Raw genomic sequence first — 25055 nt, 5'->3', positions numbered from 1 at the left:
TCACCGGAAGTAGTACTGTACGTGAGCAAGGCACCGCCACATACAGTACTCTCACCGACTACCAATGAAAGAGGTGCCCCTTCCGGATGTGTGGTGGGGGCTGGATAAATGGCCTCAGGGGGCCGCATGTGGCCCGCGGGCCGTAGTTTGGGGACCCCTGCTCTAGTTTCACCCCCAAAGTACACTGTTGCATGTGTGTTTCTGAACCAGGACACCTCCCCTTGCGCTGACCAGCATCCCCCCAGGCACAGAAAACTGCGGGTATAGAAGGACACATCTCTGAAGGCCTCGGTGTGGGTCACCGGGGAGCAGGGCTGTTAGGGACGTGCGGTCGGTGACTAGCAGCTGCGTCCGTCTGTCAGAGAGTACTGGTCTCATGCATTATGCAGCAAGAGTGGCCTGGCACCCTGGCCCGGCCGTGTGGGAGAAGTTGTGCACGAGGAACATCTGATGGGCTGATTGGAATGTCAAAATGTCATTAAGGATAAATTAATGGATGTGTTCCTTTGGCTGGAAGAGGCCATGCCAGGAAGACAACAGGCAGCCGGCGGGGCCGCTGCCCGGCCCAAGACAGACGGCGTTCGCGACGGAGATTCATGGTCTTTATGCAACGTGAGGTGCTTTGCAGGGAGAAGAATCAACAGAAAGGCTCCCAGCACTTAAGCGCCGTAAAATCACAAGCATGAGATAAATTAATTAGTGTACACTAGGAAGGCGGCGGGTCTGTCTGCGCTCCTGGGGGAAAGCTAGAATGGATGGCACGGAGCTACAGAGGACGGGTCTCACACACCAGCCGCCTAGAGGAAGCCATCGCATTTAATGTGCCGTCATAAACCGCAGCTGATGGAAGGGTGAGTCAGGTCCGTGTCTGTTTACTCGTGGGTACCATGTCTGTCTACCGCCTCAAGCGCCTCGTGGCTGAGGGTCAAGTGTCCCAGGTAACTGGGGAGACCTGGGGCGGCTGCCACTTGTTTCTCATGCAAGGAGGAAACTGCAGTACTTCCACACCAGGGGCAACCCTTCAGGAAGCCTGACTCCCCCTGGCGTATCCCGGATAGGGGATGGTCCATTCTCCTGGGACGTGAGGCTCACTACCTCATATTCCACTTATTCTATTGTTAGACCGGCATTGGTGGAAAGTCCTTTATGCTGTCCTTGAATCACCCCCCTTGTAACTTACCAACAACAACAAAAGCAACAACAAGGATATCGGATGCTCACTGAGCGTTGGCCAGGCGCTGGGCACGGGGAGATGGTCACATTACAACCTGATCATGTATCATCCCTGCTCCCAGGGTAGGACACTGAAGACCAGAGAGAGTGAGAGGCATGCTCGAGACCACACAGCGAGTATGTGGTCGAGCCAAGCTCTAAGCTCAGGCCTGCCTATGACCAAGTCTTAACATCTTAATTATCGCACGGTTCCGAGGGCTACAACCTCCCCTGGCGGAACAGAGCTGGTGTTTAGAGCACCACAAAATCAGAGAAGGCAAGACAGATGGGAGTTAGCATTTTGAGCTCACGTTGGGACCTTTACTAAGCACCTGGCCCGGGTTAGTTCACCTACTCCAGGGGTCCCCAAACTTTTTTACACAGGGGGCCAGTTCACTGTCCCTCAGACCGCTGGAGGGCCGGAGTATAAAAAAAAAACAACCTATGAACAAATCCCTCTGCACACTGCACATATCTTATTTTAAAGTAAAAAAACAAAATAGGAACAAATATAATATTTAAAATAAAGAATAAATTTAAATCAGCGAACTGACCAGTATTTCAATAGGAACTAAAAATAAGATGGCCCCCATCTTTTGGGGGTAAAATTAATATAAGACAGGGTCTTATAATAGGGGAAACATGGTGTATAGTAATGTGGGGGGAGACTTTTGGGCAAAGGGAGGTTATAGGGGCCATTATGCTGTTGTACATTTGGGGGAGTATGGGAGCCATTGTACTGTGTAGTAATGGTTATAGTGCTCTGCCTTTCTTCCTACTTCTGCTGTTATTTCACACGGCTCCCGGTGATGTGGGGCGCCGCAGCCGCAGACCGGATGTGCGTCATATGACATGCTTCCGGAGCCGTGATGCGTACATCCCGTGTCACTGGAAGTAGTACTGTACGTGAGTGATGTGGCGCTTTGCGGCATCCGCATCCTGTGCTCCTCTCACTGCCCCTTCCGGAAGTTCGGCGGGGGCTGGATAAATGGCCTCAGGGGGCCGCATGCGGGCCCGCAAGGCCGTAGTTTGGGGACACCTGACCTACTCCATCGGTCATGCAGCTACCCCTTTCCTCCACCTGGCAGCTCTTTTCTTCACCTCTTTTCCTTTTGGTTTCATGTGCATTTATTATTATTTTTATATACAAAATCAGTATCATCTCTATATATTAATAAAAAACAATCAGAATATGGGGGGAAAATAACATACCATTTACAACAGCAGGAAAAAAAGATAAAACATTCAGGTATAAATCCACCAAAACGTGCACAGGACCTACAATAGGATGCAAAGCAGCCGGGGCAGACCCAGGCCGACAGAGAGACACACCCCGTTCCTGGGCCAGAGGCCTCAACGTGACGCTGTTGACACTCCCCAGAGTGATCTACCGGGTCAATGAGAGGCCAGTCAAAACCCAGTGCACACCAACGAGCCCGACTCTAAAATGCCATCGTCCATTTATTTCGAAAGAGGGAAGGGCGAGTGGGGGGGGAGCCTCCAAACCTCAATTATCCAGAAAGTGAAAGCTGACACCTGTGGTCATGTTAAGCATCATGGCTACATTTTTTATCTCTCTCTCTGTGTGTCTGGCAGGGCTGAGTTTGAGTGAAATCCTCCTCATGTCACAGCCCTATTTATAAGACACCATGAACAAAAACATGTTAAGGGTCAAAGGTTTACTCTAGAAAATTAATAGTGGGACTCGAGAGGGGTTGTTTACAAAACAACCCCCACCCTACCCTGTCTTTAATCTTGGTTTCTGCTTCTCCAAAAAAGATGATAACATTTCATGTAATTGTAAAAAGATGAATGAGCTTTTGTTCTTGCTTGATTCTTGTGTGTGTGTGTGTGTGTGTGTGTGTGTGTGTGTGTGTGTGTGTGACAGAGACAGAAAGAGTCAGAGAGAGGGACAGATACAGACAGACAGGCAGGAAGGGAGAGAGATGAGAAGCATCAATTCTTCGTTGCGGCTCCTTAGGTGTTCATTGATTGCTTTCTCATATGTGCCTTGACGGGTGTGTGGGGGCTTGAGCAGTGATCCCTTGCTCAAGCCAGCGACCTTGGGTTCAAGCCAGTGACCATGGGGTCATATCTATTATCTCACACTCGGGCCAGTGACCCTGAGCTCAAGCCAGCAGCCTTGCGCTCAGGCTGGTGAGCCCGCGCTCAAGCTGGATGAGCCCGCACTCAAACTGGATGAGCCCGCACTGAAGCTGGATGAATCCGCACTCAAGCTGGTGATTCGGGGATTCTAACCTGGGTCTTCCGTGTCCCAGTCCAATGCTCTAATCACTGCGCCACCACCTGGTCAGGCTTGTTTGATTCTTGTCCTGTTTATGCGGTGAGTGTATTTAAAGGAACAAAATGGTTGGTACAGGGTTGTTTTTATTTTCCCCTCACCTATAATAATTTGGAGCAATGGTGAGAACTTTCAGGTAGGGACCAACGTTGAACCTTATTTGAGTCCCTGTCTACCTGGCCTCTGAGGGTGTCAGTTTTGCTACCATGTAAAATAGCCTCCTTCAGAATCCTTGTGACACCCACTTCCCAACCCATGACAAGAACACAGGCCCAGAAATTGGCAACTCTCTGTTCCTTGGTTCCCTTTCTTCACGTGGCTTGTACTCCTGGGATGATTTGATAAGCCTTTATTTCCTTATACTTAAAATCCTTCTTAGCCTTGGCCGGGCAGCTCAGTTAGTCACAGCGTTGTCCCGACATGCCGAGGTTACAGGTTCAACCCCTGATCCGGGCACGCACAGGAAGCAACCAATGACGGCGTGAATAAGTGGAACGACAAGTCAATGTTTCTTCCTCTCTCCCTCTGTCCCTGTCTCTCTCCCTTCATCTCTTTCTAAAAAAAAAAATAAAAAAATTAAAGATAAAAATAAAATTGGAAGTACTTCCACATCGGTTTGACTTGTGGATTTCATGAGATTTCTGTACGGAAGGACTGCGGAAACGGCGAGGCACCAGTAGGTAGAGTGCCATGCAACGTGAGGCACAACCGTGATAACCACAATGTCCTGAGCGCCTACGACGTGTCAGACACGGAGCCCGCTGTTCCGCGTTAGCTTATGTAACCCTGGCAACCCTGCCGCCACCCTCCGCATTTGGAACAACGGCCCCTCCCTCACAGCGGGAACAGAAAGCTCAGAGGACTTAGGTTAGAAAGTGGCCGAGTCCGGGACTCAGACCCACACGCAGTGGTCCACACTGCCCTGTTGTCCTCGCCGCTCAGAGCCAAGGCAGAAGCACAGTTTAATACCATTCAGCAGTGGGGGGCGAGATTACCAAAGTGTCATTTATTGAGTAAACGGCACCGAGCCTCAGTGGCTAAAAAAACCCCCGACGTGGTAATCTAGCAGATGTGTACATGGTAAATGAGCCACGGATCTCCTGGAAAAGCCTGAGCCCACATTTCCATCGTGATATTGCTGCTCAGAGCAAAGACAACAGCAGAGGATAAGATCCCTTTTCAACCATATTTGAGCTTAGATTTTTTTTTTTCATCAGTGGTCAACTGAGCGACAGACGTCCAAATTGTAAACAACAGGAGAAAGAAAGACAAAGGTAAAAATACAGATTATTTTAGCTTTTTTTCCCCATCCCCCCAAAAGTGCCTTGTTGCTGTTTGCCAACACAAACAAGCTTGCCTTATTAGTCTTGAGGCTCAACTTGGTTTATAACCTTCATAAAACCGTATTTTCACTCTTTAAAAAAATCAAGTCTCCCATTGAAAAGAGGGTAATGACCACACCAATCTTTCAATTCTTCCACTTCAAAAACGTGGGTGGCTGCAATAGACACAAATTTCCACCCTCTTAGTATATTCCGCACCATGGTTCCAAGCCACTGGAATGAGCAAGTGCTTCAGAAAGCAGCTCGGCCAACATTGCTTCATTCTGCAGAAAAGGAGGCTTAATCTGCAGAAGTATCGGGCTCTTTGAGGGCCCACTGATGAAGAGAATGCTTATAAACAGATATTTCTCAGGAGACTGATCATGGCTGAGGGGTCCTCACTCCTCATAATGCACCAACACCACTGTGGGGAGTGATTGTTATGAGAAATTAAATACTATTTTAAAATGAGCCTGGGGCCTCTTTGCTATTCATTACATGGTCTACACATTTATGGGCTCGTAAGAATTGTTTACTTCAATATTTAAAGGAAAGAAATGGTGCCATCCCATAGCATTCTATCTTCTTTTCTTTTCTTTCCTGTTCTTTTCTTTTTAAGTGAGAGGAGGGGAGATAGTGAGACAGCCTCCTGCATGAGCCCTGATCGGGATCCACCTGGCAATCCCCATCAGGGGCCAATGCTCTAATCAACTGAGCTATTTTTAGTGCCTGAGGCTGATGCTCTCAGACCAACTGAGCCATCCTCAGTCTTCAGGGCCATGCTCAAACCAATTGAGCCACTGGCTGTGGAAGAGAAAGAGGGAGAAAAGGGGGGAGAGAAGCAGACGGTTGCTTCTCTTGTGTTTCCTGACCCAGGAATCAAACCCAGGGACATCCATATGCCAGGGTGACGCTCTACTATTGAGCCACTGGCCAGGGCCACATTCTATCTTCTATGGACTCTGACCTCCAAACTCAGGCTCATAACCAAAGCCATGTCTATGTGATGATTCCATGAGACCAAATTCTTAGCTGAGTGTTTCGTAGCCAGACTGAGACCTCAAGAAAACCAGATGTTTATATTCCATGACCCTGGCTCCTTAAGCTCTCCTGGAGGGGTGATTCTCAATCATGGCTTCAGATTAGAATGACCCGAAACTTTAAAATGTCTAAGCATCGGTTAAGACCAATGCAATCCATTCTCCAGCCTCTCTTTGTAGGTTGTGGCTGGTGACCCTCTCTTCACCCAGCTACCCTCCGCCAACCTCCAGCAGCTCCTCCGAGCTCAGTTCCCAGGAAGGAGGCATGGTTCCCACTCGGTCTGTTTCGAGTACAGGGGTCCGCTCTGCCTTCTGAGAATCATGGCTCCTTTAATAAGGTGGGTTTCGGCAGTCACATCACGAAACCCAAGCCTGTCCCCTAACCTCTATATTTAGGAATATCCGGGAAAGCCCTTCTCCCATCACCCACCATCTTTTCTACCTACTGGCCTGCAAAGTCTTCTTGTGTTAAAATGACATTGGCTACCCTCGTGGTTCCGGCCAGAATCGTTCATTCTCTTTGGTCCCTCTCGTTGGTATCAGTGGGAATGGATGCCAGGGGGAGGGGTGCCCCACCCGAAAAGAAAATTAGTCAAGTTTAAGGAGCACCCTTTCAATTGTTCTACTTCGTTCTACTCGACAACTTCTTCCGGGTCACGTAGGTGGGTGGTCACAACCTCTGTTGCCCCACCTCCCCCGACACACCCGACCACTGCTGTGTTCTAGCTCAGTCCTACCATTTAGAGCAGTGGTCCCCAACTCCTGGGCCGCGGACTGGTACCGGTCCGTGGGCCACTTGGTATCGGTCCGCAGAGAAAGAATAAAAAACTTACATTATTTCCGTTTTATTTATATTTAAGTCTGAACGATGTTTTATTTTAAAAAAACGACCAGATTCCCTCTGTTACATCCATCTAAGATTCACTATTGATGCTTATCTCGGTCACGTGATACATTTATCCGTCCCACCCTAAAGGCCGGTCCGTGAAAATATTTTCTGACATTAAACCAGTCCGTGGCCCAAAAAAGGTTGGGGACCACTGGGTTCGAGAATGACAACCCCTCCCCTGGCGCATGCAGTATGTTATTTCATTTCTTACGCTAGCCCTGTGAATTGAGCACGATCATCCCCATCTCACAGATGGAAGTGGAAACCCGGAGAGCTTAGAAGTCACAGCTGCTAGGCAGTGCAGAGGGGAGTCGTACCTGCTCCTTCCCTGGGAAAGGTGTGTTTATTTTAAGAGAGTGAAGCCAGAAAGAAAACGGGGTGCAGATGTCATTGCTGCAGGGAAGCATCTGGCTTCCCTATTCCAGGAACCCTTCAGCCCAGGGGATCTTTCCTCGACACAGAATCAGTGACTTCCTTCCTGCGTTACGTCTTCACTGTTCCTTTCCCATGTATGTATAACTTTGCTTTATGAACTCTTTGCTAACACGTCCAAGTTGGCTTTTAAGCTGTGAGCTCCTTGAGAGGGTGATGATATTCCTTCTTAAATACCTAACGCCTAGCTCGGTGGGTAGCATGAAGATGTTGCTCAGTACATGCTTAGGAACGAGAGGCTATGCATTCAAACACCACAGCAGTTCAGAGACATAGTGCTGTCAGCCCCATTTTACATAGGAGAAACTGATGCTGAGATGCAGTTAAGTGACTTAACTAAAACCGCAGGGCCATTAATGCCCAGGGCTCTTTCCCATACCACAGGGTCATCTATGTCATAATATGTTGCTAAGCACCTCCACGCCCAACCAGATTATAGGCTGGAAATCACCTTGGAAGAGATAAAGCAGCATACACAAATAAGATGAGACCGTTATCATCATCACCATCACTGTGGAGCTTAACTAAAGCACTTCCTCCCGTTAAAAGCACCATGCTGAAGCACTTAGGCATTTTCCAGTTTGTGTGTCTCAGAATCCTCTCTTTGCCACAGCCCTAGTTGCAAGAGTCATTCCCCGCTGTGGGGTTACTCACTGAAGGCAAGCGCTTTCAGAATTAGATCCGTCCCTGCCCTGATGACTCAATGCTAAGGGGCCCTGTGGCTGGGCACTTGGAAACCTGGCCCTCTGGCTGTCTCAGCAAAAAGATCTGACTACAGTCTTTTCTACACTACACCGTGAGCTCTCCCCGGGCAGGAGCTATGTCTGAGGATGTGCACAGCCCTCATGCCCAGCACAGGCATCGGAGAGAAACAAACACCTATACATGAACGATGTCCAAGGGAGGACTTTCTACAGCTCATGTCTCATCAGTGGGCAACAAAATGGTAACCCGCTCAGTGGGTACACACGTGTCCACAGGCAATGGCATGTACATGTTGAGGGGAGGGCTTAGTGGGTACACACGTGCCCACAGGCAATGGCATGTACATGTTGAGGGGGGGCTTAGTGGGTACACACGTGTCCACAGGCAATGGCATGTACATGTTGAGGGGAGGGCTTAGTGGGTACACACGTGTCCACAGGCAATGGCATGTACATGTTGAGGGGAAGGCTTAGTGGGTACACACGTGTCCACAGGCAATGGCATGTACATGTTGAGGGGAGGGCTCAGTGGGTACACATGTGCCCACAGGCAATGACATGTACATGTTGAGGGGAGAGGCATATTACATGCTCAGATCCATGTGTCTCCAGGGGTCAAACTGAAGGAAGGCCAAAGGGAATGTGACAGGTGTGTTCCCTGAGACTTAGATGCTGAGACAAAGATTAACATGTGGGAGATGAGTTAGGAGGAGCTTTTGGGGTTGACATCTGTGGAAGGGAAGGGAAGGGAAGGGAAGGGAAGGAAAGGGGAGGGGAGGGGAGGGAAGGGGAGGGAAGGAGAGGGAAGGGGAAGGGGGGAGGAGAGGGGGGAAGGGGAGGGGAGGGGGGAAGGGGGAGGGGAGGAGAAGGGGGAAGGAGAGGGGAGGGAAGGGGAGGGATGGAGAGGGGAGGGAGGGGAAGGGGAGGGGAGGGGAAGGGGAGGGGAGGGATGGGGAGGGGAGGGAGGGGAAGGGGAGGGGAGGGGAAGGGGAGGGGAGGGATGGGGAGGGGAGGGGCAGAGGAGGTGCAGGAGGAAAAACAATGGGCAGTAAGGGAAGCTGAGTGGTGGTGCAGTTACAGTGATGATTTGAGCCAAATCCATGGGAGGTTCTGAAGCTGGGTTGACTTTTCAACCCCTGTGTTGACTGATTATGTGGATGACCTTGGGGAGGCAGCTCTGAAGGGTGAGGAGTTCAGAAAGGGGCTGTTAGCAAAGAGTGGTCTGCCAGCAGCAATCCTGGCGATGGGGGAGTAACCGTCATTCTCGAAGGGGGATCTGAAGAGCCCATCACAGCGACCTCCACCAGAACCTCTCTTTCCCACCACATTGCAGTTGGTCGGTCAACCCTCTCTGTCAACAGAGACCCCTCCCCACTCTCTTCCACACCTTCTTTACAACGTTCCGATGCATTTATGGACTAGAAGCATTCAGAATCACAGACAGACTTTTCTAAGCCTCAAGCCATCCATGATACCTGGTTGGTATGAAAATCTCACGCATAAACTTCAAACTGAAGTGTAAACAACTTTGCCGCCTTTGGAGGGGAAACGCTCATTTGTATTTTCCCTGGTTAAGGGGACAGATTCTGACTTATGGGTTTGCTCTGTCTGGTATTCACGACCGATGTGTTTAGACTCTAATCTGACAGAGTGAAAAATGAAGCATCCTTTCAGTCACACGCCCTCCCCAAGTCTGTCGCTACACCGGGATGTACCCAGGGCACTGCACCCACCTCCTCGCAGAAGTGTCCATTAATATTACACACGTATAATCACGATACACAAGTTCAACATTCTGAAACCTAACACCAATAGAAAGTTGCAAAAGAGATGTGATATGAAAGCCTGATCTCAAAATGAATGGAAGTGGGTAGGAACTAACATCCAGAGAACAGAGTAATAGAACTCCATGAAGGATAAAACAAAATGGGGGGGGTGCAGCAACCTCACACGTACGCCCTCCTGAGTGTGCATTCATTCACACAATCAACAGCATCTCACGTCGCCTGACTCGTGCTGGGCACCCAGCTAGTCACCGGGAAATGAAAGATGAGGAACACCCAGTCCTCGTCGACGAGGAGATAGACGTGCAAACACACCAAGGGCAGTGTAACCCAAGAATACGGTTCCTAATGAATGAGCCAGCGGGTGAATGAATGAAGGGTGACTATGTGCCCAGGACCACACACATGGTGGGTGGGAGTTAGGGATGGCCACCTAAATATAGGAGAAGAGCCGTTTTCCCTTGTTAAGGCTGTTGAAAACTTGCAGGCACAGAAGGCGGATGGGCGTTATCAGGAGGGCACGGCAGGTGCAAAGGTGCAACACTGAGGAAGGGACAGTCCTATCAGGGTGATGTGGGGATATCAGGAGAGAAGATGTTCTCAAAGTCAGCGTGTGAAACAATAATCTGAGAGGTGGGTTAAAGTGCAGGCCCCACCCCTTTGGGGGCGGGGCCCAGGAGCCCAATTCTCACCAAGGTGTCTGTTCCCCTGGGCCAAACAGCAGTATGACAGACGTCCCTGACTTGCCTTCGTGGTGATGCTTTCGCTTTCCACCCGCCAGCATGTTTGCTGTTCGCTTTTGGTAATTGATACTTATCACTTTCAAATGGTTTCCCTTTATTCCTATTTTTCCTTCGTTTTTATCTGAAGCGACTGATGAATTACATAAAGTGCTTTCTGAGTATCTCTTGATATAATCATGTTAAATTCCTCTTTAAATGCATCGAGGCAATGATATTGGACTTGCAACAGCCTGTGATACACAAAGGGGTATGTGTTACAGAAAAGGAGGCAGTTTCTTACTTCAGTGGAGGACCTACTATGTGCCAGACACTTCCCAGATATTATCTCATGGAATCCTTGCAAGGTCTCTATGAGGTTTGCCCTTTTATTTCCACTTTGACTATTAGGAAACTGGGACTCAGAAAAAATTGTCCGGGTCCCAGATGCTTAATGAGAGCAAAGGTGTCCTAAAAGCCACAGAAACACAGGGAAGGTGCAAGCTCTCCAGTTTCCTAAAAACTGCTGCTACTTGTCTTTCTCTTAAGAACAGACCATGTCCCTACTGACTGTTGCTGTTCTATCTTCCAATTTTCTCTTATTCTTTCATTCCTCCACATACTTTTACTAGGAGTCTACATTGTGTTAGGGGCACTATGGGGAACACCCCCAATGCACAAGGAACATTCTTAAGACATATTTTCTCCCACTTGTGATAACAAAGTAACCACGGCAAGAGTTTGGAGAAAAGGTCATTCTCACAGGTGGAGAGAATCAGGGAAGACTTCCTGTAAGAGGTGGTGTTGGATCTGGACCTTAAAGAACAGAGTGAGATTTGAATGTGGTGACGTGGGAAGAGACAGGAAGAAAATGGGACAAGCCTAAGAAGAGTTCCAGAGTGCCTGCTGACAGGGACCAGCCCAGACCACTGTTTCCCACCTCTGCACAGTGGCAATAGGCACGGGTCCAAGGCCAAGTGAGATGGCTAAGTGCTCTCTCTCTACCAGAATGGCTGGAAAACACCTTCGCGCTTTTACAGGAACCACTACATGAAAATGTCTCTGTTCGAAACAATTACAGTGCCCATCACACACCTTAAGGTAAATTAACCTGTGAACACATGTCAATGCTTAATATTCTTTTCAAAAGGAAGTTATTGGGTCCACTTTACTAGAGAAAGGCAAAAAGGAATTCTGTGGAAGCATTTCTGTCAGCTTGGAATGTGAGGAGTAATAGTCGCTATTTATAAAATACCTACTTCGTGTTGGCCATACAACATACACACTCTCTTACTGCACCTCGCGAAAATGCCAGGAAGTCGCTACTGTCATCGCCGTTTTTGCAGCTGAAGAAACAGAGTCTCCGAGTGTTTCCATGATTGCTCAAGGTCAGAACAACGTGACGGAAGAGGCAGACCTAGAATTGTGAGCTGGGTTTGACGCCTAAACCCACATTATCCTCATTTTTCTTGTGTGTGCCCTGGACAACAAAGAATTCCGTTCCAGACTCTCCAGTGTCCCTGGGTCTCCAGATCCTTCTATCGACAGCTCTTTTTTAGCCTGTTCATTAGAGCTCTTTTGGTCACCCCCTCACTCTAACCTCATGGCTACCCGTGGGCTGGCTGCCTAGTGCCTCAGGCTTTGACTCTGTGGCAAATTCCCAAAAACGGCAAAGAACAGGATTGCTCCGAGAGCCTCCTTACTAGCCAGGAACAGCTACCACTTCTTGCCCCTGGCAAGGGGCTGATGCCCACACACAAGACTGCATCTCTACGGGCAGAGAGACTTCCATGCGAATCCTGGCTCTACTGCAGCCCGGCCAGGGGCTCTCCAAGCACACGGTGCAGGCAGGAGTCTCTCCATCCCCTGAAGAATAGGGGCTGGTGGAAAAGATGAGCATGACCTGGGGCTACGCGGTCTTGGGTTCAAACACCAGCCCTGGCACATCCTGGCTGTGTATCTAGACAAGCCCTCCGACCTCCTTCTTTGTGTCTAACTGTACTCACCAAAGCGGCGTGTGTCTGGGAGGGCTTGTAAGCCTTAGATGAGCCTAGTGCGTGGTAGCTACCAACAAGGGATTCTTTCCAACTTCTGCTCCTTTCTAGGCTGGTCTGGGGGTGCTCTGTTCACCTTTGTGTCAGCCACAAACACACCTTGTAACAGAGCTCCACACAACAGGATACATCTTGAATTTCATCCTCTCCATAGCTCAGAAGTCTGGGGCAGGGATTGGCACACTGTGGCCCTCAGTACAAATCTGGCCCACTGCCTGATTTTCTAAAATAAATCTTGTTGGCATCAATCCATGCTAACTCATTTACCTACTGTTCACGGCTGCCCTTGTGTTACAACATCAGAATTGAGTTGATGCAATGTTGACAGTTTGAGCCCACAAAGCCAAAAAATATTTACTTGCAGAAAAAGTTTGAGGGCCTTGGGTCTTGTGTATGGGCCATTTCAATGGGGGGGGGGAACTGTGAGGGTCTTTTTCTCTGAAAAAAAAATTCCCCGGCTTCTCCCCCATCCACACTTTATGTCTTTTCCCCCTGGTTCATCTCTTTCCTCCATCACGTAACATCTCTCACTTCCCTTACAGATGTTGTTAATTTTCTATCAACTCCACTCTAAAGCTCCCCGTGGGCAAGGATTTTTGTTTGTTTTGCTTTTATATCCTGAAACCCTGACTAGTGCCTGGCATATAAGTGGTCACCCCACAAACATTTGTCGAATGAATAAACTTCTTTTTTATGGGAAAATATTGTTCAACCAAAGTGTGTTGGAGGCTTTTTCTTTCGTGGATGGTATTGGGACTTAGAGGGACCACGAACCCAGCCCAAGCCCCTCGGAGAAGAGTATTATTTTTCTTATTTTATAGGTCCGACAACTGACACTCTGGCTAAGTCAGTGCTTCTCAAACTCGAACGTGCACCTGAGTCACCTGGGTCTTGTTAGCATGCAGGTTCTGACCCGGGAGTTCCGAGCGGGGACCCCAGGCACTTCAAGAAGCCCCTGGGTGATGTTAATGCTGCCGGTCTATGGGCCACACTTTGGGTAGAGAGGGTTTAAAGCACCCACTTGGGGTCTGCAGCTAAGACTTGGTGGAGTGGGGTTTTGAATTTGGAGCTCATAGAGTTTATCATTTCCTTTTTGTACTTTCTTTTCCATTCACACACATCCCTCAATCCTGTGCTCTCACAACACCTGTCCTTCCTCCCTTCCAAGGCTGCTCCCTGTCCCCAGACACTATACCTCTAGACTGTCCCTTCTGGAGCCACCCTACCTCCAGCATCCGCCCAGGCTCCTAGACGTGACCGACACACGCGACCAGGACCTTCCGACCCTTCAGGTGGCTAGTCTCCTGTTTCTCCACTGGCGCAGGGCCCCACGGTTAGAAGGAAGCATTCCTCCTCATGGGCCCCGGGCACGTGGCTTCCTTTCCCAAGCCCGACTCAGGGCCTGCACACGTGACTACTGACGACCAAAGGTCAGGGCTGGGCCCACACCCTCCACGTCCATCCTGCTGCAGCAACTCTGCCTCTATCAGCCCCTCTCGCCATGGCCCTGTCCCCGGGGTCCTCACACCATCCCCCCACCTCCCTGTCTCTCAGCCCCTCCCACCATGGCCCTGTCCCCGGGGTCCTCACGCTGTCAGCCCCTCCCGCCATGGCCCTGTCCCCGGGGTCCTCACGCTGTCAGCCCCTCCCGCCATGGCCCTGTCCTCGGGGTCCTCACGCTGTCAGCCCCTCCCGCCATGGCCCTGTCCTCGGGGTCCTCCCGCCATCCCCCCCGCCCCCTGTCTCTCTGCCATTGTCAGCCCCTCCCGCCACGGCCCTGTCCTCAGGGTCCTCCCGCCATCCCCCCCGCCCCCTGTCTCTCTGCCATTGTCAGCCCCTCCCGCCACGGCCCTGTCCTCGGGGTCCTCCCGCCATCCCCCCCGCCCCCTGTCTCTCTGCCATTGTCAGCCCCTCCCGCCATGGCCCTGTCCTCAGGGTCCTCCCGCCGTCCTCCCGCCATGGCCCTGTTCTCGGGGTCCTCACGCCATCCTCCCGCCATGGCCCTGTCCTCAGGGTCCTCATGCCGTCCTCCCGCCCCCCTGTCTCTCTGCCAGGTCTCGTCTTCCTCTGGCTCCCCGACCACGGCCTGCTCTTGGCTGGCATGAATCCCACATTCCAGGGTCGGGACGGGGAACTGCCAAGTCTGCCCCAGTGGAAGGCCCTTCGGTGATCACTGTGCCCTGAGCTACAAGTGCCTGTGTGCCCGTCTCTTACACTCCCACGCTGCTCCTCTTTGGTTTCCTCGGGGCGCCCAGCACAGTGACTGCACGGTGTGAAGTGGGCGTCCAAAGACAGTGCTAGGTTCCCGGGCTAAGTGCTGAAAGGGCGAGGGGCCCCGAGGCTGTGAGGGGCCGCAGTATGCCCGCCCAGTCTGTGGAGCGTTGATGCCGTGAGAATCCCTGAGAGATCCCTCTTCAGGGTAACTGTATGTACCGACCCCACGTTAGAGCTAAGAGAAAGGAAGTTTTAGGAAAGTTGCTCGAGGCTGCACGCTGGTGAGTGACAGAGCTGGGACCCGAACCCCGAGCTGCATGGTCCCTAAGTCTCATTCTCTTTCCACCACACGACGACACCCCGTCCGGTCTCATTCGTCTATTCCTCTGCAGACGCTGTTCCCCCTGCTCAGAGTTCTTATTTCTTCAGTAGTGTGTACCGGGCACATCTGTCTCTAAAAGCACCGATAACTGGCCCACTGCCCCATTAAACGTGAGCCACCCAGCTAAGGGCTCTCACACCACAGTGTGCACAGACAACCTCTCAGCGGACGTTTCAAGTATTTGCTGGGACGCTGGTCTCTCAGGGGGACCTGAGCACTGTTAGGGCGAGGCTCAAAGCCCTGGGCCTCTCTCCAACCACAGCGTCCGGAATACAGTGCGCATGTCCAATGCCCGTCTGTCAAATGAATGAATGAAGGAATGAAGCCAGTTCTCTGGTACTTCTAGTGCTGCTGGGGGATGGGGGTGGGAAGGGTTCCACTGATCTCTATACACCACGAGGGCAGTGGTAGCAGATTCTTAGCGGCTCATCGCCTGGGCCTATTGACCTGTGGACCTAAGAGCTGAGCAGAGGGGGTGGACGAGGCCTCTGCTCACTCCATCTTCATCTCTGGAGGCTCTGACAGACGGTCACCGACAGACATGCCCCCTCTCTCACAGGGCCAAGTTTCCCTGGGGTGAAGGACAGCACAGAATGATGGGCCATATACTCTACCAGGAGCCAGGCATTCAGAATTTCAATCCCACACTTTTGATACCTGAATGTGTGATTTCACATCGCTTCTCTGGACCTCAGTTTTCAAGTATGAGAAATGCATGAGGGATATGAGACTAATACAGTTTATTTTTCCAACCTTACATTACCAAGGACCTATTTCTCCTTTACCCTCATGTTTTGAAAATGTCTGGTTTAATAACAATGAGAAAAATCATCACCTTTATTTAGAAAGTGCAGTAAAAACAACACTGACAGGCAATCAGCCAACGAAATGCATTGATGGTATGAGATAACTAATGCTAAAACCAAACTGAGATACTTCCAGCCTGAAGCAAAGACCTGGATGTCCCCTGTTTCTAGATAAAGTCATGACTCCCGGTAGACTTCCTGAAACAGTGGACACTGTCAATGCATTTCTTTCTAGCCTTCCGGTCCCTTGGGCTCCCCGTTCCCCAGGTAGACACAAACGGACCTTGAACTTGCTGAGATCTGTGACTGTTTTAATGCATGCCAGACTTGCAAAAGAACTAGACTGACCTCTTGCTAGAATTTGAGGATGTCTAACTAGAAAATTACACTGACCAACAGCTCTTCACATCTCCAAAAAATAGGAGGGGAAAAAAAATCCGAGATGGCAGAAACATAACGGACACAAACAATGACGGTGCATTGCAGATGGAGAGACAGCGATGCAAAATAGAAACGGGAGCTACAGATGAGTCAGACAGAGGTGAGGATGCGAAACCAACACACACGTGGTCGGTGCAGGAGATGCATGCTACAGGTCCCCTTACGGGGCACGAAGCAAAGGGAACCCCGGGTCGATACTTACAAGTAATAGGAGTAGGAATAAGCATTTCTTCTATATATTGATGGGCAGTCAGATGAAGGAAATGTCCAAAAAGGGGGAAAAAAGAAAAGACAAATAAACAAGGATTAGATTTATATGAAATCTTGATTCTTAGAAATGCACATAGTATTTTAGCATCCCTAAGCTCAAGGAGATGCACGTTTCCCTACTGGCCATTGTTGCTGAGAATCAGACACTTTCAGTGGCAGGAAAAAAAAAAATGAGAGAGACCTTTCCTATGATGGAGAAACTCGCTAGTCATGCATAGGAAGCCGCATCTCATGCTGGCTGTTGTGGCTGTTTGAAAGTTCTCTCTTAGGGTCAACAAAAGCTAGCATCATTAATCATGACTTTTTCGTCTTGGGCCAGATTTCTGTGGCCTTCTAGAACCAGTCTACCATTTTTCCATGTGCCAGGGCTCCTATGTTTTAAGGAAAACCATCACGACTTCTATGTTTTCTGTTTCAAGTGAAATCACTTCAGTCTCTATGTAGTTAAGGTCATGGCCAGAAGCAAGGAGATCATGTAGTGAGCCCCCCAGACAGCTCCCCACTGATCCACACTTCCCAATGCTCATACCTAGGTGCAGTCCCCTCCCACACTGAGCCAGGGCTGGCCCCATCTGACCAGCAGAATGCAACGGCAGTTACATGTTGGGACCTTCTAGAATGGGTCAGGAAGAAGCCCAGCAGCTCTTTCTGGGCCGTTGCGACTCGCCCACTTTGAACCCCAGGTGTCCATGCGAGAAGTGCAGGTGTCCCGAGGAGGTCGAGCTGGACAGATCCTGAGAGGCCCCGAAGCTGCACAAAGACGAAGAGATGTCCAGCCAGCCCCCAGCTTATTTTTTGGGGGGGCCATTAGATTTGAGGGAGTAGTGTGTTACCAATCAGCAGATAACCAGAGCGAAATCCAAACTGCATGCAAGAGCGTAGTGCTAAGGGCGAGGAATTGCAGTCCTACAGCTTGAATAAACTCTCTGTGCCTTCTCCTTATCTGAGCCTTAGACGAGCTGAACGAGATCAACGGTTTGCAAACTGTGTTTCCAGGAACCCAGGGTTTCTGCAGAACCGTCGCACTGTAGTGGGGGAGGGTGATATGGAGCAGGTAGGGCTGCTGGTCCCCCTCTATCTGCCGAACCCAGAGACCCTCCAGTTTTATGAATTGGAGTTTCATTTAAGAATCCACATGACTAAGAATTCCATTCTCCAAAGGAAAGCTTGAAGAAAAAAAAAAAAATCTCTGCCTGCAACCTCTGATGTCCCTTTCAGCTCTTGTCTTCTGAACAGTAAACAACTCAAATAAGTCCATACTATTTCCTTTGTAATAACTTCATATTTTATAGGAAAGTAAGCATGCTTTTATGTAACAGACTTACACTGACAACAACTAGATTGGGAAAAACTGCTGAATAATTCAGGCTTCCCAATCTCCATCCGAGCAGGCAAGAACAGTTTCCTCCCTTCCTGGGCTATGTGGTTAACTGCAAACAATCATCCAGGTTGTTGGGCATGGGAAGACACAGTCTTTCTATCTGCAGAGTGGGGATATGTGCTCAGAGCCTCAGATTTCTCCCTCTCAAGTAGGAACTGGCCAGACCTCCCAAAGCAGGGCTACTTCTAGGCTTTCTCTCTCCTATCAAGAGAACCCAGCTTCATAGCCTCAGTAGGAAAATGACTCAGAGTCAAGGAACCAGAGCAGAGGGGAAGCCCTGTAGGCTCCTTGGGAGGCGGAGCTGGGGAAAATGAGCCTTAGTGAAGCAAGATTTGGTCACTCCTAAAACTGGTCAGTATCTCGGGCCGAATGCACAATGACCCCGGATGATGACGAAAGGGGTGAACGATTCCCAGCTGTGATGGGCGGGAATGGGAAGAGTCCATGCAAGTCATCAAACTGCCTTCACCAACCACACAGGTTGGCACTAAAGGACCACTCCTCTTCTTCATTGCTGGCTCCGTGGTTCAGTGCCTGGAGATGTGATTCTTCAAGGGCAGAAAACTTACAGGCCATTCAGTGAAGACTTAGAGACGCTTCTGTTCTCCATACTGTTGAGAACACTGGAGCTGAGCCTCGAGAGGCCAGGGTTCTGATCCCAGATCTTCCACTCGCTCATTGGGACGTCACGAGCAAGTCGGTTCTTTCTCCTGGATTTGTTTCCTGATCCATGTACAGGTGAATGGCATGGATAACGACCAGCTTAAACAACTTTGAGGATTGCAAATCTGACCTGCCTTAGCATGCTTGTACCGCCACTTGCTAACTACTGACCTCAAGCCAGTCACTAAATATCTCTGAGGCTCAGTGTCTCCACTCAAGGTTGGGGGGAGAAAATGATCTATTCCATTAGGTTATATGAATGTAAATTATATTCAAATGATATTATATTATATATAAAGTATTATAAGCAAATGATATTACCCTAAAGTAATATTAGATTATATTAATCTTAAACACCTGAAATATAGGAGTACTCAAAGAAGAGGAACTTATACCCACCCCCCTCGCCCACAAACATACGGTTTGCTGCTTCTCACTCTGGTGACCAAGGACAAAGTGTTCACGTCTTTAGGAACATTAACGTAGTAATAAAGTAAGGACAAACACATATGTAGCATTACTCCACAGTCAGGCCTTGTTATCAGCCATGACCCTGCATTATTAAATTATGTATTTTTCACAATCACCCAACAGGTAAGTGTTAGTATCGCCCCCACTTTACATGTGAGGAGACTGAGGCAAAGAAGGTTACGTATCTTGCCTAAGATTGCTCAGTCAGCGACTGGACCTGCCAGGAAGGTGGCTCTGAAGCTCGTGTTCTTGACCACTGGCCTGTGCTATCTCTGGGAAAGGAAGAAAACAGATTGATGTATTTATCTCATTTAATCTTACCCAACCCTGTGGAGCATTATTCTCATTTTTATTTGGGGAACCCCAGGCTCTCAGAGGTCAGTCTCTGCTAGGTCTAAGGTTCTGCGTAGTTTTGGACCAGTGGCCAGAGCTCCATGCTGAGTCAGGATCTCATCACTGCCAGCCCCACGCTGCTTGCTCCCCGCATCCCGGACCCTCTGGCTTTTACACTGTCAGCCTTCAGGGTTCACCTCTGTCTGGGCGAGCTCGTCATGACAACGTGCGTCCTTAACCTTCAAACTACCACGTCCAAGTAGCTTTTCTGAGTTATCCTCTTTCCTGTTTGTACCTGACCCAGTTTCAAGGCAACTCCAGAATGATGACAACTGACAAGCTTTTATTAATTGAGTACCTTTTCCCAATTAACTTGCAAAGTCTTCCGGGGCAGGGATTATAGGTCTTTATTCTGCGGCCAAAACACAGTATACTTGTGTGTTTTCTCTAAGGCTTGAAGAAGATTTACTGAAGGTCTACATTTACAAGAATACAGTGATATTGTAAGTAACAGATTGCCTGAGACCAAAAATCCTGAGCCAGAAGACAGCTGTGCTTAGAAACAAACAAACAAAAAAAACCCCCCAAACTTAATAAATCACATACTGCAAAATCTTTTCAGCTGGCTTGCAAGATTGCCTTGAGACACAGCTTCCCTTTTTGGTTCCATACTATTTAAACTAAGTTGTCTACTTAACCATCCAGTTGACCGTCTACCAATCCATTAGCACATAAACTCATCCCTCCCTCCCTTCCTCCCTTCTTCCATCCATCTATCCATCTATCCATCCCTCCATTTGTCTACTAAACAATCTATCTATCCACCTATAAATTTCACCCATAAACCCACATGCTCATCTACATGGAGATACTCATCCTGTGTATTTCCATAGAGCCCTGATTCTGTATGGTCCCACTTTAAAAGAAACCCAGTCCAAACAGCGAAAGGTACTACAAAAAGAATCCTCAACTTTAACTTGCATCTTTCGCAAACTGTAAGAGGTTCCTGTTTGAGTCGCCCACCATCCCTTTCTGCAACCTTTCATTTCTCAAGATCCCCACCCCCATTACAAAACAACCAAGCAACAAAACATCCCTCTCTCTTCCTTCCTCTCTCTCTTTCCCCCTTTATATTTTGCATGTACATTGATTTAGTTTCATCCAGTCTTTCCCGTGGTCCTCTGTACCTCTAGCCCACTCTCCGGCTTCTTTCAAATTCAGTACCTCACAGCAAGAGAAAAAACTCTCTTTGGGGTGTGACAAAGAAGCCCTAAGGCCAAGGAGAACAACACTTCAGGGGAGGAAGCTGAGGGCCATCTTATGTGTCCTGAAAACCTTGGGCCACCACTTTGGTGGATCCAGGAGGAGTGGAGAAAATAGGAAGCGCCACGCCCATGACCATGGAGGGTAGGGAGAAGAGCCAGATCAAGCCAGGGAAGGGGATGTAGCAGGGGTTTGACTTCTGAGAGCTCCCGGACCCAGGAACTAACTGTGGATCATGACGGGACTGAAGAGATGCTGATATAGGATCCTGAGCTATAATGATTTACCTATTATTTGGGGGTTCCTTGTCTTTTAATAACACTTCCTTTAGGCAGCTGTGGACAGTGGTCTGGCCAGCATTAAGTTAGTGACAGGCTCAATCGGCAAATGAAGCTTTCCCCGTGAGAGGTAAAGGAGCCCACCAAGCCCCTCACCGGACTTTGGCATCTCTAGACTTTGTAGGTTGGTGGAAAGAGTGCAGGTCTAGGCTTAATGTCTCCACACCCCCCCACTCCCATGTACCTTTCTCCTTTCTTCTTCTCTCTTCCCTTTGCCTTCCCCTATCCTCATCTGTACATCATTTTCAACTAGTCTAGCAAAATGTTGTATTGTCTCCAAAAGATGCTGTGTATATAAACACTGAGTGGCTAGCTCCCAGCCTCTGCCCACTGCCACAATGCCTGGGATTTGCCTCTGGGGGAGACACGGTGATCAGGTGACACGTGTTGGTTAGGTCTGATGGATGATTTTGATAGAGATGAAAGACAGAAAGACAAAGAGGTGCAAAAGAGGTTCAAACCACACCGAGGGCTCCCTTGATACATGCTCCCATGCTGGCAACAGAAAGCCCTCTCCTCCCTCCCAGAGAGTCACACATTTCAGAAATAGCTGTTGAGAAGGAAGCAGAATTCCTTCACAAGCTCACAGACGATGGGGACGTGGGTTAAGCCAGGCTTTGGAAAGAGCAAAATTGGAAGAGTCTATCTGGCTTACAAATCAGTAGCCAAGAAGGAGAACATTGCAGGTCCATTAAATAGAAATGCCATTCTATTAAACTGATTTGGTTTTTTTGTTTTTTTGTTTTTTCCAGGTAGACAATCCCAGTCTTACCCCTGCCTCCCATCTGCCTGTGATTCTAAGAACCATGACAAGGATCTTCTATGCACCACGTGCTTACTGCCTCCAGAGACATCAAACCTCATGTTCCACCTCATCTAATAACTGCTGACTTGTCCCCGAGACATTCCGCAGGGCCACGTTTTATGGATGATGGTAATACTATGACAAGGCGGGGCTGTCCTTCACCTCTTGAGGGATCATGTTCTCCAATGTTAACATAGTGCCTTCCCTTCCCCGGGACCTGTCCAACCTCAATTTCAGTAGCTGGGTGAGGAGCTTAACCCTTCAGGTACTCTTCCTGGTACCCTGGGAAAGGGAGCAGTCCTGTCAGACAAAAGATATCAAGAAAGGACAGGTCCTACCAATAAGATGTCCTGGCCAGAGCTAATTCAGAACCATCAGAGACACAGGGACATTCTGGCACCAACATGGCTAAGAGAAGGCTGACTGTGTGTATAGTGGGACCCACAGTATTTCTGACTCACTGATGGCTGGAAATGGGGACATGGGTGTTATTTTCGTTTAACTGCCTGCATCTATTTATATATATATTCACAGGACCCTTTAAGTAGAAGCTGGGTGTTGTCTTTGGAGCGTTCTTCCCTTTCTTTTTGTGGGGAACAAATTTCAGGAAGACTTCTGAGTCTCCTGATGGAAGCAAGTGTCCAGACTTGTTACGGGACTTGCCCTGAACTCTGTGGGTAACCAAACCCAGAGTGACAGACGGAACGAGGTGTCAGGCGGCTTGTTTAATAGTGTCAAAGTCTCTTTAAGTTGGGGGCAGGGCGCACTGCAGCCTGTATTATGATAAAGCGGATGAATGTTTTGTTCTCTGGCAGATTGGGGGACGGGAAGGCGGAGAACCAAGATTGGGACCCTGGTGTTGAAATCAAGAAGACACAGAAATGAGCGGTCGGCATGCACAGCTGGAGCCAGTCGGGGGCTTACACAGGTGGGCAGCAGGGCCGTCTGTGGAGAGGAATAATCAGGGTTCTGTAGGAACTGGACAGAGGCCATTTCCTGTCCCCCTCTGCCACTCTTCCCTGTGTTATCCTCAAGCTCTGTGACTGGTCAACAGAAGGTGGCAGTGAAGTGGATCTCGGGGACAAGGGAGGAATCTGAGTCCCGGCTTTTATGAGCAACACAGTCTAGAGGAAACACAATTTGAAAAAGATTGCGTTCGTGTACCAGAGCCGCCCAGGGAGACATCCTGTGGCGAGGTGACAAGCAGCACCAATCCAGCTGGGAAAGTGTCATGGGACACAAGTAGGAAAGAGCCCTTGAGACTATCACACCATTGGGAGCTTTGTCCCTGTCATGCAGAGGGCAGCCTGCCGGACCAAAGGGAAATCAGGGGAAAGATGAGAAGGAGGAAACATTCTTCTTCTGCATCTGTATTTCTGGGTTCATGCGTGCTCCTGGGGCTCCCCAGTTACCTGGATGACCTGACCCAGTGGTCGGCAAACTCATTAGTCAACAGAGCCAAATACCAACGGCACAACAATGGACATTCCTTTTGAGAGCCAAATTTTTAAACTTAAACTAGATAGTAGGTACATTCCTTATCGAGGTAGCGCCCGCACGTGGCATTTTGTGGGAAAGCTACATTCAAGGGGCCGAAAAGCTGCATGTGGTCCGCGAGCCACAGTTTGCCGACCAGGGGCCTGACTGATCACAACAGAGCAGTTAAATCCTAGAGAACTCGTTTCATGATATAAAGAATCCCACGGCCCCTCTTGGTGGCCGAACTATAAGGAGCACTAGTCCATAAGAAACTGACCATCTCAGGGCCACTCACCAAGCAGGCCACACAGACCCTTCCGTCATCAACAAAACTAATCACATCTGGCCCACGTATTTCCGGACCTCAACAATCAGAGCAGTAGGTCCTTGCTCGAAAGTGATCAATCAACAGAGCTAGAACCTGGCCACGCGGCAGTGTTGGGCCACCTGGAGCCACCACAGTCCAACAGGCAGCAACCCCGACTCACCTCCTTTTGATGGTGAGCATCACGCCCAAGAGAATGATGATGAACATGAGGAGCCCAGCGATCACTCCGGCCATCTTCACAGTGTTGTCCACCTGCTTCTCCGGCTCCACGGTGTTAGAATTCTGGGTGGAGGCACCTTGGAGGGGAGAAGGGGAGGAGGAAGATGTTGAAAAGGCTCCGACACATGGCTAGACAATAATGATAATGACAACGGCTTAATCGCTTTTGAAAGCTAATTATGTGCCAGGCACTGTGCGAAGGGGTATTATACACACATTGTCCCGTTCAATCCTCCCGAGGGTCAGTCCCTTACGAGGTTGGGATTACGATTATTGCATCCTTTTGTCTGCAGATGTAGAAAGGGAGATTCAGAGAAACTGAGACGCCCTCAGGCTGCCCAGCGCTGTGATGGGGCGTCCATCCTTACTGACCCTCTCGTCCTCGGTCAGAGGACTGGGCGTCCATCCTTACTGACCCTCTCGTCCTCGGTCAGAGGACTTGATCCCTCACACGGCTGGATCTCTAGGATCTAACCACGGAATGACAGTTCGATTCTCGGGTTCATGAAACAATTCCAAACCCTGCTTCATCCTCCCAGGTAAGTGGTGAGAACACAGCTCTCTGTTAAGGCTAAAATCACTGGCTGGACAAAGATAAAAAACACAGTTTTTGTTTTGTGCCTTAGGTGAAGCGAATGCCGGGGTTAGAAGCTTCATGTTTTCAAGAGAGTGGTCTTAGATTCAAAGAACACTTATATGCGACTAACTCCATTGTTTTTAAACTGATGCTGGTGCTGCCGACGCTGCCAGGTGCTACCTGGCTGGCTCATTTCAGGGGGAGGGAGGCGGGGAGCAGAACACCCTGTATCCTCAGCCCTGGGAGGGCCCCCTCATGGGGCCACCCTGGTCAGTCCTCACACACACTCCCGGCAGTAGAAAGGGTTTCCCCGTGTTAGAGAGGAGAAAGCCAAGGGCACTCGCGAAAGGCCACAGGGCTGCTGACGGTCAGGGCCAGGGTCCCGCAGGTTTCTGACCCTCAGCCTCAGCCTCCAGAGTCCAGAATCCTGGCATTCAGCTTTCAGGTCCCCTGGCCCCTCGAGGCCCTGCCCCCACACGGCAATGTCGCCAATGCCTCAGCGAAAGTGAGCAGACAAAGGATGCCTAAGCGACCTCTTTATGACGCCTGCCGGGGGTCAGAGGCAACTTCTCCCCCTGCACACCTGTGGGGACAGGGCTGGAGCGCCCAGAGCCCTGAGGAAGCCCC

General features: G+C 49.6%; 1 protein-coding gene across 13 annotated transcripts in view; it reads right to left on the bottom strand.

The window, feature by feature from the left end:
- Positions 1-25055, bottom strand: part of PTPRT (protein tyrosine phosphatase receptor type T) — a 956692-nt gene that overhangs the window by 119676 nt on the left and 811961 nt on the right. For 8 of the 13 annotated variants that reach the window (XM_066235857.1, XM_066235861.1, XM_066235858.1 and 5 more), the window contains 2 exons: positions 23793-23928; positions 16504-16533 (listed from right to left, as the gene is read on the bottom strand). In XM_066235857.1, the coding sequence (XP_066091954.1) occupies positions 16504-16533; positions 23793-23928 (166 nt within the window). The remainder of the gene's footprint in view (positions 1-16503; positions 16534-23792; positions 23929-25055) is intronic. The other 5 variants (XM_066235859.1, XM_066235864.1, XM_066235865.1 and 2 more) reach the window with 1 other exon arrangement.

Source organism: Saccopteryx bilineata, chromosome 6, assembly GCF_036850765.1.
Source record: "Saccopteryx bilineata isolate mSacBil1 chromosome 6, mSacBil1_pri_phased_curated, whole genome shotgun sequence".
Taxonomy (NCBI): Eukaryota; Metazoa; Chordata; class Mammalia; order Chiroptera; family Emballonuridae; genus Saccopteryx; species Saccopteryx bilineata.
The sequence above is the reverse complement of the archived record's forward strand: the minus strand, read 5'-3'. Positions and strand labels throughout refer to the sequence as shown.